The following is a 13,505-nucleotide window of genomic DNA, read 5'->3' on the forward strand; positions in this document are numbered from 1 at the left end:
TTCTTCCCTTCTGTCTCAGTTTGGCCTTCATACCTCTATAGAGTCTGATAATGGACCAGTCTTTAATAGTCAAATCACCCAAGCAGTTTCTCAGGCTCTTGGGATTCAGTGAAACCTTTATATCCTTTAGCATTCTCAATCTTCAGGAAATGTAGAACGGACTAATAGTCTTTTAAAAACACACCTCACCAAGCTCAGTCACCAACGTAAAAAGGACTAGACAATACTGTTTGGATGAACGGAGGCAAGATGGTGCACTTCCGGGTTCTTCATCCCCCCCCCAACATTTCCCGCGCGCGCGAAAATGCAGTCGGCGACCCGGGAAGGTGCAGACCAACTAGGCATGTGCCAGGTGATGTCAATCCGAAGAGACCAAGATTTACCTGGTCGCACCTGCGGAACGCCCCCGGACACGCCCGTGCCCGCCTATCGCCCTCCCACTCCCAGAAAAGCCGCTCCGGACGAGTGCCACGCGCGGACTTCCCAGCTTCCCCACTGCAGTCGGGACTGTCGGAACTCCGTCCGAGGGCAGCACGGGGAACTCTGTGGGCCTCATTTGCCGGAGGCCAACAGACCTCTCCTTACCCACCTTCTTCCCCTGAAGCTAGGTGACCAAAATAAACTTGCAGTTTTGCTCCTACCCTTGCCTAGTCGCTGGTTCCTTTGCGCCCGATCTGGTGGTCTTAGAAAAAACAAAACAAATACTTCTACCATTTTCCCTTCTCAGAATTCAGGCCTGTCCTTGGAATGCTAGAGGGGACAGCCCATTTAAGCTCCTGTATAGGCACTCCTTTTTATTAGGTCCCAGTCTCATTCCAGACACCAGTCCACCTTGAACTGCACCCCAAAATCTTAGAGCCTAAAAACTCACCAACCAAGCAAGTAATTACACTGAATTCCCTTAGGCTCTCTCTAATTAGATGTCCTAGGTCCTCCCAATTCTTAGTCCTTTAATACCTGTTTTTTTTTCCTTTTCTTATACAGACCTTGTGTCTTCCATTTAGTTTTTCAATTCATACAAAACTGCATCCAGGCCATCACCAATCATTCTATGTGACAAATGCTCCTTCTAACAACCCCACAATATCACCTTTTACCACAAGACCTTCCTTCAGCTTAATCTCTCCCACTCTAGGTTCCCACACCACCCCAATCCTGCTTGAAGCAGCCCTGAGAAACATCGCCCATTCTCTCCATACTACCCCCCAAAAATTTTCGCTGCCCTAACACTTCAACACTATTTTATTTTTCTTAATATAAGAAGGCAGGAATGTCAGGCCTCTGAGCCCAAGCCAAGCCATCGCATTCCCTGAGACTTGCACATATATGCCCAGATGGCCTGAAGTAACCGAAGAATCACAAAAGAAGGGAAAATGCCCTGCCCGCCTTAACTGATGACATTCTACCACAGAAGTGAAAATGGCCGGTCCTTGCCTTAAGTGACGACATTACCTTGTGAAATTCCTTTTCCTGGCTCATCCTGGCTCAAAACCTCCACCACTGAGCACCTTGTGACCCCCCACTCCTGCCCTCTAGAGAACCCCCCTTTGACTGTAATTTTCCTTTACCTACCCAAATCCTATAAAACGGCCACACTTCACTCTCTTTTCAGACTCAGCCCACCTGCACCAAGGTGATTAAAAAGCTTTATTGCTCACACAAAGCCTGTTTGGTGGTCTCTTCACATGGATGCGCATGACACCACTTTGAAGGCTTTCTTGCCTCTACCAGGACAAACTCAGTTGTTTATCTCTTTTCTGAATTTTCCTGGTACTTTTACTCTGAATATAGCGCTTAATTAACTTTCTGCCTTTTACCTAGGACTAACACACTAAATTCGCAGAAGACAAAGTAAGAGAATACAATAACAGGATATAAAATTTTAACAGCCAAGTGAGAATGAATTTATGGGTGACCTTTATTGGGCAAAAGAAAATGTTGTTAGTGTAAGATTTAGGGGTGTAGTGACCAAGGCGTAAACTAGGATGGTAGCAATGAAAGGGAAGACTCTCCAGTAACATGGGAAACATTTACACTGCATGTTTCACATGTCCGTGTGAAGAGATCACCAAACAGGCTTTGTGTGAGCAACATGGCTGTTTATTTCACCCAGGTGCAGGCAGGCTGAGTCTGAAAAAGGAGTCAGCAAACGGTGGTGGGATTATCATTGTTTTTTACAGGTTTTGGGATTAGGCGGTGAAGTTAAGAGCAATGTTTTGGGGACGGGGGGGGGGGGGGAAGCTCAACAAGTACATTCTCAAGGGTGGGGAGAATTACAAAAAACTTCTTAAGAGTTGGGTAGATTACAAAGTACATCGATCAGTTAGGGGGAGCAGAAACAAATCACAATGGTGGAATGTCATCGGTTAAGCTATTTTCACTTCTATGGATCTTCAGTTGCTTCAGGCCATCTGGATATATACATGCAGGTCACTGGGGATATGATGGCTTAGCTTAGGCTCAGAGGCCTGACACTGAAGGCTTGCATTTGGGCTTTTATTAGCTTTCACAACGAGGTATCTAAACCTGGACAGTTTTACAAACACCCATTTTAAAACATTCTAGCTACCATCTCAAAACTCAGGGTCTCACTGGAAAAGAAAGTGACTCCAAGTAGAATTCCTCAGGGAGACATTCACTTCCATCATTGGCTGACCAGGAGCTTTGGACAGCCTCTACTGCACCGGCATATCCAAGGACACCACATCCACATCAGCCGACAAGTCATAAATAGCCTTGAGAATACGTGGATAGGTCAAATTTAGGTAAGCAATTAAATTCTCTTTTAAATTTTAAGGAAACACAAATATGCTTTCGCTTTAGGTAAGGCATTTGAGAGCAAAATGTATTAATACTTTGAGTCCGCCAAGCAGACACAATCTGGGTTTGACCGTTCTCCGCGGGTGAAGGTGAAGGCTGACCACGGGCCCTCTCACCCAGGTTCCCATCCTGCACTGCGCCGCACGTCCCCCACCGTTCAGCGCCACCGGGCCGTCCCAGCCGCGCCACCAGGCCCTCCCAGCCCCGCCGCCTCCTTCTCCTCCTCCCTGGCTCTCTCTCCGCGCTGGTATCAGCCTCGGCGTCCCACGGAGAAGGCAAGACGTGGGAAGGCAGAGAACCAGACCAGGATTATCAGGCATTGCCGGGAGAGGGGATGCAACCTCTCCCCAGGTCGCACCCACGGCGCAGGCAAGGGTCACGGAGCATGCGTTGAATACCCGGGGCGGCGACCCCTCCCACGCCTACGGCTCTCAGCTGGCCTCGCGCAGCGCCGCCTCCTTCCGCTGCCCAGCCGCCTCTTCCCAGCTCGCCCCGCCCCATCCCGCCCACGGGCCCCAGTGGGCGGGACCAGAGGAGTGCCGCGCTGGGGGAGTCTGTCAAGGCCGTGACCCGTGTATTATCGCCCTAGTGGCCGAAGGGGAGCCGACATGGCAGCGGGTTTCCGGCGATGCTGCAGGGTGAGAGGGAGCCCAGCGGTGCGGTGGGGCAGGGACATGGATATTGTGTCGGAGCGGGGGGGCTCTGGGCCAAAAATAGGTGCGGCTGGGAGGAGTGGGAAGTCGGGCTAAGGAGGGAGCCTGCCTAGGGGTCGCCACCTGCTTTCACGCCTTCTACCACAGGACGGAATGTAGCCTGGCGTTTCATTTTCCGTATCCTCCCGTCAGCCGACCCCGTTATAGCCGGCATCCTTTCTTTAGAATATCGTTTTTCTTTCTCTGGTAAACCCTCCAAATATTTGCCCCGGGAATCCCACCTTTTTCCGAAGTGACCCGGTCTCTGTGTCAGAACCACGGGAAAAAGGAAAATGGAGCAGCTACTCCTTGAGATACTTAATATGTTTAGTAAGCTTTTCGTTGTGTAATATGGTGGAGGACGCTTCCACGTTGCTTAGGGGGAAAAAAAAGTAAAAGAAAAAACCTACCGCAGGATTTTATGTGAACTTGTCTGTATATTCTAGTATTGGGCCTTAACAGATTCTAAATAAGTTTGCCATTAGATGCACTTTGGTATCTTAAATATTCTTGACATGTTCACACGACTGCCATTTAGATGTCACTTAAAATTAAGTTAAAGTTGTGTCTTTGACCAAAACAGCTGAGGTTTTAGAATAATCCTAAAGAATTGCTGCCCATATTTTGCTGGTGTTATTCAAGTTAATGTGCAGTGAAGGCAGAAATTGGGGGATTTCAGCTATTTTTAACTCCAGCACCAGAAAAGCAGATTTCTCAACCTTCCAAGGAAGGATCTAAAAAAACCTGATAGAGAAAACGTATACCCTTTTTCTCTTCTTTAACCCATAAAACTAACACTCTTAGGTTCCCAAGAAATACACAGAAGTGTTCAATTCTAGTGGTGCTATTTCGATATTTGGAATTTCATTGTTTTAGACAGAGAACCCGAGGTAATAAAACCAATGTTTATATAGCATTAGGCTTTCAAAACATTATCTTACTTTAGTCGTCCGAAAATACTCAGTGAGATTAGCACCATTTTTCGGTTTTGAATGGAAGCTATAAGCAGTTTGTAACCTGTCTACAGCCATAAATATAGTTGTGGAACCTAGATTCAAATTCAGCAATTGTAACTCCAGATCCCTTGCTATTTCTCTTTTCTATTTGTAAACCACCTAACTGGCTAACTTTGTTATATAATTAACAGGTTGATGGGCATTGTATTCTGGTAGTAACAACCTTTGCACTTTGTTCTATGTAACATGTTTTCCTGAACAGTCACATGTGAAGTGACTTTTTCCCTATTTAAAGTCTCTCGGTTGGCCGGACGCGGTGTCTCACGCCTGTAATCCTAGCACCTTGGGGGGACTAGGCGGGTGGATCACTTAAGGCCAGAAGTTCGAGACCAGCCTGGCCAACGTAAGGAAACCCTGTCTTTACTGAAAATACGAAAAATTAGCTGGGCATGGTAGCATACACCTGTAATCCCAGGAGACTGAGTTTGCAACGAGCGGAGATCTCCCCACTGCATTCTAGCCTGGGTGACAGAGGGAGACTCTGTCAAAAAAAGTCTCTCAGTAGACCATTTAACCTGGTTTGAGTTCTGACTTTTGTGCGTGGGATTTAAAAACACATTTATAATAAGAGTCAGTTTTTTTGTTCTGGTTGTTGCGGAATGTTTTCCCTTGTTATGGAACCTAGTGACCAATTAGGATACTAATAGAAAGATGAGTATAGCAAGGTGATTAATAGCATGGGCTCTTGATAGTAAATGTTAGAATCCTGGTTGCACTAATAGTAGAGTGACTTTGCCTAATTTAGTTGACTTTCTGAGCCTTCGTTTCTTCACATGCGAAAATGGAATAAAAGTAATAACTTAATCCTAGACTTGACCTAGGATTCAGTGAATTAACCTGTGTAATGTGACTATAAATCAGAGTAGATTTGGTCTGTGACTACTGGACAATAAGGACCAGAGAAACTTTTTCACTTTTTTTTTTTTTTTTTTTTTTTGAGACGGAATCTTGCTCTGTCACCCAGGCTGGATTGCAGTGGTGCAGTTTAGGCTCACTGCAACCTCCACCTCCCGGGTTCAAGCGATTCTCCTTCCTCAGCCTCCCGAGTAGCTAGGACTACATACCACCACACCTGGCTTACTTTTGTATTTTTAGTAGAAATGGGGTTTCACCATGTTGGTCAGACTGGTCTCAAACCCCTGACCTTATGATCCACCCGCCTCAGCCTCCCAAAGTGCTGGGATTACGCAGGTGAGCCACCCCACCTGGCAGTGTCTCACTTTCAAAATAAAATGAATGAAGTTGCAAAGAAAATACGAGTTTTCATACTCTGTGTGTGTGTTTTTTTTTAATTGTAGTATGAGTTATGTTATTTTGAAAGCGCTGTTTCAGTTACAAATATTTGACACTCTTAATTATATTGTCACCTTCCATGTAGGAAATCCTCTGTATAAGTTGAAATTGTCATCTACAAACAGTTTCTTTTTACGGATTTTGAAAAACATAAGAATTTAAATGTAGAAACTTTAGTATATTCTTCAGCTTCTCTTTTTTCTTAGTATCTCAGCTTGTTAAAATTGCCAGATAGTTCAATTAAACTCTTTTACAGTGAAACTTGTGTTATTTTGGCTGTCCTGAAACCTTTACACAGGAACACCATTGTAATTCCCAGTTTGGCAGCTTTAATAAATGCAAATTTTTACTTTTGTATCCATTAAGCTGTCATGAATATAAAAATGGGTTGCAAAACAATAATATATGTATATTTGATTGTTTGTTTCTTTATATGTTCCTTTGAAGAAATATGAATGTATTTCAGATCCTAAGACAAGTAATGTATTAGTAGTTTAGAATAGGGATGGCAAACGTTTTTTGAAAAGGAGCGGATAGTATATGTTTTTGGCTTTGTGAACCATATAGTCTCTGTGGTAACTACTTAGATCTGCTGTGAAAGCAGCAATAGACAGCATGATGTGACTGCCATAGTTTGGTGACTCCTTGCTCAGAACATTGTAAGAATGCCTGTAGACAGCAGAAAATACAGAACATGGTTTTATGCTAATTTGTTTTGTTAGAGTGGGGTATCCTAAAAAATGAGATCCTCTGAGAGGAAGGTTCCCAGAGGCATGCATGGGAGGCTCACGGGGACAGCGTATCAAAGTTGATGGACTAGGCAACTCTTGAACACAGTATGTTCACTTTCCACCTATCGTTCTCCCCACCCCAACTCTCCAACCATCAATGTCCTAGGAGCTTGTAAGATACCCAGAATAGTGGTCCTACGTCTACTAGTACCCTTGACTGTTGTTTGTTCTAAATCCTCCACTTCAGTAGTGTAAATACCACTGACTTTATTTTCATTACTTTTTAAAAACATCTCCTCTATCATAGGAGTTTATATAACTGGTAATTGACTTATTTAAATTATGATTGAAGGCATTTAAATAGTGATGACTTTAAAAACTATGAGTATAGTCAAACAAGTTGTTGTACTCACTTACAATTATGAACAGTCTCTTATCTGATTAATGTTTAACTTATCAAATTTATTTTAATAAAAGTGTTCTTTACAGGTCCTGAGAAGTATTTCTCGTTTTCATTGGAGATCACAGCATACAAAAGCCGATCGACAGCGTGAACCAGGATTAGGATTTAGTTTTGGTATATGTTCTGTTCTATCTTTTGACTTTAAACTTACACATATGAAGCTCTGTCTATGTATTTGTTTGGAGTATGTTTGTAAATAAACTTAATAATGTCTTTCAATGAATAGGACCAGTCCACCGTCCACAGATTGTTCACAGTAACTCACACCCATTCTTCCTGATCTCATTTTCTTCCTCAGTATACTATACTATACATTAGATCTGTGTTAGTAGCATACATACACTTATATTCCTTCCTTTTTTTCTAAGTGTTTAGCCCAAAATCAATGAGATTTACTGATGTATATGAATAGTCTTCAACTTACATATCTGAATGCCACAAATACATTTTAAAACACTTGTTAGATTACAGTGCTAGGTGCCTGGTAATAAGCTAAAGCTTGTTTTTGCTATAATATATCCAAATTGCAATTTTGGTACTATTAGGTGAAGTTCTCACTCCTGGCACCAGGGAGCCATGTGGTTGTTGTAGGGAAAAGGAATATGATTTTTCTTCCTCTGTCCTCTATAAAATGAAAACCACACTCAAAAAATTTGAAATAATAATATCTATCTTTGGCATTCTTGGCCATCTAAAGTGCTTCTTCAAAATTTTTATTTTTTCTCTAAAAACCATTTACTCAATTCATTTGGTCTCAGAAAATAGTTAAAGGCAGCTGAGATAACTCACAGCTAGGTACAAATGACAATCTCAAAGCTCTCCAGAGTTATTGTTTGTTTTTATTATAGTGTTTTTAAAGATTTTTCCCTTTTCTTTATAAAGATTTTTTTGTTTTTTTAACCAGAATTTAATGAAATTTTTCTTTTTCTTTTTCTTTTAACAAAGATGGGTTTCATTGTCTCATTATGTTGCCCAGGCCGATCTTGAACTCCTGGACTCAAGCAGTTCTCCTATTTCAGCCTTCCAAAGTGCTGGGATTATAGGCATGAGCCACTGCACCCAGACCAAATGAAAATTTGCTGTGTTTTGTTTTTTTCTTTCTGTAACCTCTAGCCAAAGACTGAATGAAATTTTTTTTTTCTTTTCTTTTTTTTTTTGAGACAGAGTCTCACTTTGTCACCCACACTGGTATGCAGTGACTCACTGCAACCTCTGCCTCCCAGGTTCAAGTGATTCTCCTGCCTTAACCTCCTGAGTAGCTGGGACTACAGATGTGGGTCACCTTGCCTGGCTAATTTCTGTATTTTTAGTAGGGTTGGGGTTTTGCCATGTTGGCCAGGCTGGTCTCGAACTCCTGATGACAAGTGATCCACCCTCCTCTGCCTCCCAAAGTTCTGGGATTGCAGGCATAAACCACTGTGCCCAGCCTGAATGAAAATTTTCTTTTTTTTTTTCTTTTTCTTTTTTCTCTTTCTGTAACCCAAGACTAAATGAAAGTTTTCAAGCAGTGTGAGGATAGCTGTTTGGGAAGGTCTTCCTCTGTCACTCAGGCTGGATTGCAGTGGCTCCATCTGGGCTCATTGCAACCTCTGCCTCCTGGGTTCAAGCGATTCTCTTACCTCAGCCACCCAAGTAGCTGAGATTATAGGTGTGGGCCACCACGCCTGGCTAATTTTTATATTATTAGTAGAGATGATGTTTCGCCATGTTGGCAATGCTAGTCTCCAACTCCTGGCCTCAAGTGATCCACCCGTCTTGGCCTCCCAAAGTGGGATATGGGCATGAGCCACCGTGCCCAGCCAGGGCAGTGGATCTTACTGAGATAATTAGCATTAATTTGGTATGATTGCTTGTCACTTACAATTTCACACTCAGTAGTAAGAGCCTCGCAGGAGAAATCTATGGTGGTTCACTGAGTGACAGAGGATGAGATAGATATAATTGTTTGGGAGGGAGATTTTGAAGTTCAATACGGATCTATTCCTTGAACTAGTTGCATCTGGTTCTTTATCTGTAAAATGAAAATATCTGTAACACAGAATTTCAATGAAGATTAAGTTATATGCTGTATTTAAAGCCCCTAGCGCATAGTGACTGGATCAAAGTAATTTCTCAATAAATAATATATGATACATCCTTGTCATTTCTTTTTTTTTTTTTTTTTAAGAGACAGGGTTTCACTCTGTCACCCAAGTTGGAGTGCAGTGATATAGCTCACTGCAACCTTGACTTCTGGGGCTCCATGGATTCTCCGGACTCAGCCTCCTGAGCAGTTAGGACAATAGGTCCATGTCACCACACGCAGCTGATTTTTGAAATTTTTAAATGTTTTGTAGAGACAGGATCTTGCTATGTCACCCAGGCTGGCCCCAAACTCCTGGCCTCAAATGATTCGCCTGCCTCAGCCTCCCAAAATTCTGGGATTATAGGTGTGAGCCACCATGCCCAGACTTTCTCTACCCTCTCTCTACCTACGAGATTGATATCAACTGGCACCAATCTTAGAACTAAAGCTGTGATATAGAGAACACCGGACTGAAACTCTATACTTCTGCTAATTCATTGTAAGACTGATACTAGAATTTCCTTACTCTGCATTAGTTTATCTATAAAAGGATTTGATCTTATGCTCTTCAATTCAGCACCAAAATTCTACTTTTATGTATTATTTCTCACTCCCCATATAATGATTACTATAGTCTTAAACATTCTTTTCTGCATTTGCTCTCATTTTTCTTGCTTGAGATACCCTATTATCTCTTTTAAATTTTACCTAATCTTTGACGTTAGATGCAACCACATTAAAACACAAGGATACCATGGATTTGAAAAGATGCAGTTAGCAGTTGGCTCCTCTCCCCAATCAAGCCACCATACTAATGTCATTAATTTTAAAACAATAATCCCTTATTTTATGTAAACAAATTGTTGGACACCATTTATTAGCATTGCAGCAGGATTTTGTTATTATCTTTTGAAAAACCTTTCTACCACTTCTACCAGTTGCTTTGTGCTAATTTATAAACTTTGAGTTTAAAGGAGCAGTAAGCCTAGGCTTGGTGTCTCATGCTTGTAATCCCAGCACTTTAGGAGACCGAGGCAGGAGGATTGCTTGAGGCCAGGAGTTCAAGACCAGCCTGGCATCATAGTGAGACCCTGTCTCTATGAAAAAAAAAGGAAAAAGAAAAAATGAAATAGATAGGGTGAGGTGGCTCCCAGCACTTTGGGAGGCCGAGATGGGAGAATCACTTGAGCCTAGGAGTTCCAGACCAGCTTGTACAACATGGCAAAACCCTGTCCCTATAAAAATTACAAAATTAGCCAGATATGGTGGCATGTGCCTGTGGTCCCAGCTAGTTGGGAAGAAGCTGTGCTGGGAAATCATTTGAGGCCAGGAGGTCGAGGCTACAGTGAGTCGTAGTTACACCACTGCACTCCAGCCTGATTGACAAAATGAGACTGTCTCAAAAAGAAAAAAAAAGGTAAAATTAAAATTAAGATAATGATATTCTTATATGACACTTTGAAATAAGTTATATTGCTTTATGTCACTGAATGTATTTCATCTATTTCGTTAGATTGATTCTTGTCATCAGGGAGATGTCTTGCATATTAGTTTCCCTTCAGTGTTAGTAAACATTTGATAAATTGGCTTAGGAACTAATAATAAGTTAAACATTTTTTATATCCCCAATTGGAAAAGAAAAACTCACTTGAGCTCTACAGGTTAATATCTGTTACTCATTTGTAAAAGTTAGAAATCTCACCTATTTCCTTTAGCATTTGTATTGACATAGATTGATTTATATTGTGTAGTGAACTCTTGATTAGTCGAAAAATGCACTGTAGTCTGACTTTCTGATTAATCAAGGATTTAAGTCCCCACAGTAAATACACATTTCTACATATGACTTCATAGGACATTTTTCCTTAACTTGTTATCCAGTTTTAACCTTTTCTAAATAACTTTCCCTTAGAGTTGACTGAACAGCAGAAAGAATTTCAAGCTACTGCTCGTAAATTTGCCAGAGAGGAAATCATCCCAGTGGCTGCAGAATATGATAAAACTGGTGAAGTAGGTGTATACATTTTAAAGAGGGAAAAAGCTTTTACATTTTTTACAAGATTATGTAATCAAACTATTTGGATATCAAAATATATTTTAATTCAGTTCTTTTCTTTTTCTTCTAGTATCCGATGCCCCTAATTAGAAGAGCCTGGGAACTTGGTTTAATGAATCTGCACATTCCAGAGAATTGTGGTAAGCTTTCTCTATATTTTTACTACTGGAATGCATATGAGTAAGAAAAATTGTGGAACTCTACTCAGTCATTTTTTTCAAATATTTCTTGCCATTAAATGACTTTCTAGCTTTGTCATCCTGCTCAGACTACAGTGTTTGCCCACTTTTGGAAGCTTGTACTCTATACTTAGATGCATTTTTCCTTCTTCTAAATGGTTCCAACCTTAATTTGCACTTAAACCTCAGTAACTTCTGTTTCTAGAGTTGGTCAATTTGTTGCATTTTATTCCCATCTTCTATATTACATTTTATGGAGTCTTTTTTGTGAACTATCATTCTTTTCCTCAGACCCAGTTTGAGTTGAATTGAGTTGTAACACAATCAAGTTAGAACAGGAATATAGGTTCAAATTACAAATAGTAAAATAATTTTTTGAAAATTTAGAACTTACTTTAGAAAAGTATAATTTCTTCTTGTGCCAGCCAGAACACGTGTTGATATTATATTGCAAATTTCCTTTTAAAACAAATTTTAATCATATTGAAAGCAATTAAAATAGTTTATTTCTATTGTGATATACTACATATTATAATGTGTTAAAACATTTTGATACTGTAGGAGGTCTTGGACTTGGAACTTTTGATTGTTGTTTAATAACTGAAGAATTGGCTTATGGATGTACAGGGGTTCAGACTGCTATTGAAGGAAATTCTTTGGGGGTAAGTGACTTAGAAAATTAACTACCTAACTGTAAACTCTTGTTAATGAGATAGTTACTCCTGAAGAAGCTGGATTTTTAGAAGAAAAAAGCAGAGTCAGTTACTAGTAGGTAAGGTTAGTGGGTAAACACAGTTTTCTTTAAAGAGGAACACAAGATTCAGCATTGAAGCTTGGAGTTCTGATTTCAAGGCTTGATCACTCTGACCTTGTTGTCTCTAGTACTTGGACTTCTGACAGTCCTTCTGAGGAAACTGTATACTTTGGCTGCAGCGTCAGTGGCAATTCTTAGGTAAAGCCAAGGGCTAAATTCAGCATTCAGGAACAGGATTGGGATGGCTTGCTGCCACTACTGGCAGTACTGAAATTTAGCAAGCAATTTTTTTTTTATCATTATACTTTAAGTTCTAGGGTACATGTGCACAACATGCAGTTTTGTTACATATGTATGTATATATGTGCCATGTTTGTGTGCTGCACCCATTAATTCATCATTTACGTTAGGTATATATCCTAATGCTATCCCTACCCCCTACCACCACAGGCCCTGGTGTGTGATGTTCCCCACCCTGTATACAAGTGTTCTCATTGTTCAATTCCCACCTACAAGTGAGAACATGCAGCGTTTGGTGTTCTGTCCTTGCGATAGTTTGCTCAGAATGATGGTTTCCAGCTTCATCCATGTCCCTGCAAAGGACACGAACTCATCCTTTTTTATGGCTGCATAGTATTCCATGGTGTATATGTGCCACATTTTCTTAATCCAGTCTATCATTGATGGACATTTGGGTTGGTTCCAAGTCTTTGCTACTATGATTAGTGCCGTGATAAACATACGTGTGCATGTGTCTTTATAGTAGCATGATTTATAATCCTTTGGGTATATACCCAGTAATGGAATGGCTGGGTCAAATGGTATTTCTAGTTCTAGATCCTTGAAGAATCGCCACACTATCTTCCACAATGGTTGAACTAGTTTACAGTCCCACCAACAGTGTAAAAGTGTTCCTATTTCTCCACATCCTCTCCAGCACCTGTTGTTTCCTGACTTTTTAATGATTGCCATTCTAACTGCTGTGAGATGGTATCTCGTTGTGGTTTTGATTTTCATTTCTCTAACGACCAGTGATGATGAGCATTTTTTCATGTGTCTGTTGACTGCATAAATGTCTTCTTCTGAGAAATGTCTGTATATATACTTTGCCCAATTTTTGATGGCATTGTTTGATTTTTTTTCTTGTAAATTTGTTTAAGTTCTTTGTAGGTTCGGGATGTTAGCCCTTTGTCAGATGGGTAGATTGCAAAAATTTTCTCCCATTCTGTAGGTTGCCTGTTCACTCTGATGATAATTTCTTTTGCTGTGCAGAAGCTCTTTAGTTTAATTAGATCCCATTTGTCAATTTTGGCTTTTGTTGCCATTGCTTTTGGTGTTTTAGTCATGAAGTCCTTGCCCATGCCTATGTCCTGCATGGTATCGCCTAGGTTTTCTTCTGGGGTTTTTATGGTTTTAGGTCTGACATTAAAGTCTTT

General features: G+C 40.9%; 1 protein-coding gene across 3 annotated transcripts in view; it reads left to right on the forward strand.

The window, feature by feature from the left end:
- The first annotated feature begins 2,949 nt into the window (after nucleotides 1-2,949).
- The window catches only part of ACADM (acyl-CoA dehydrogenase medium chain), a 41,803-nt gene continuing 31,247 nt past the window's right edge, over nucleotides 2,950-13,505 (forward strand). The window contains exons 1-5 of one of the 3 annotated variants that reach the window (XM_033225326.1): nucleotides 2,961-3,458; nucleotides 7,042-7,129; nucleotides 10,993-11,090; nucleotides 11,207-11,276; nucleotides 11,877-11,977. In XM_033225326.1, coding sequence (XP_033081217.1) covers nucleotides 3,429-3,458; nucleotides 7,042-7,129; nucleotides 10,993-11,090; nucleotides 11,207-11,276; nucleotides 11,877-11,977 — 387 coding nt within the window. In that variant the 5' untranslated portion in view covers nucleotides 2,961-3,428. Of the gene's footprint in view, nucleotides 3,459-7,041; nucleotides 7,130-10,992; nucleotides 11,091-11,206; nucleotides 11,277-11,876; nucleotides 11,978-13,505 lie in introns of all 3 variants that reach the window. The other 2 variants (XM_033225327.1, XM_033225328.1) reach the window with 2 other exon arrangements.

This window comes from Trachypithecus francoisi, unplaced genomic scaffold (genome assembly GCF_009764315.1).
Source record: "Trachypithecus francoisi isolate TF-2019V2 unplaced genomic scaffold, Tfra_2.0 Lachesis_group12, whole genome shotgun sequence".
NCBI classification, from domain to species: domain Eukaryota; kingdom Metazoa; phylum Chordata; class Mammalia; order Primates; family Cercopithecidae; genus Trachypithecus; species Trachypithecus francoisi.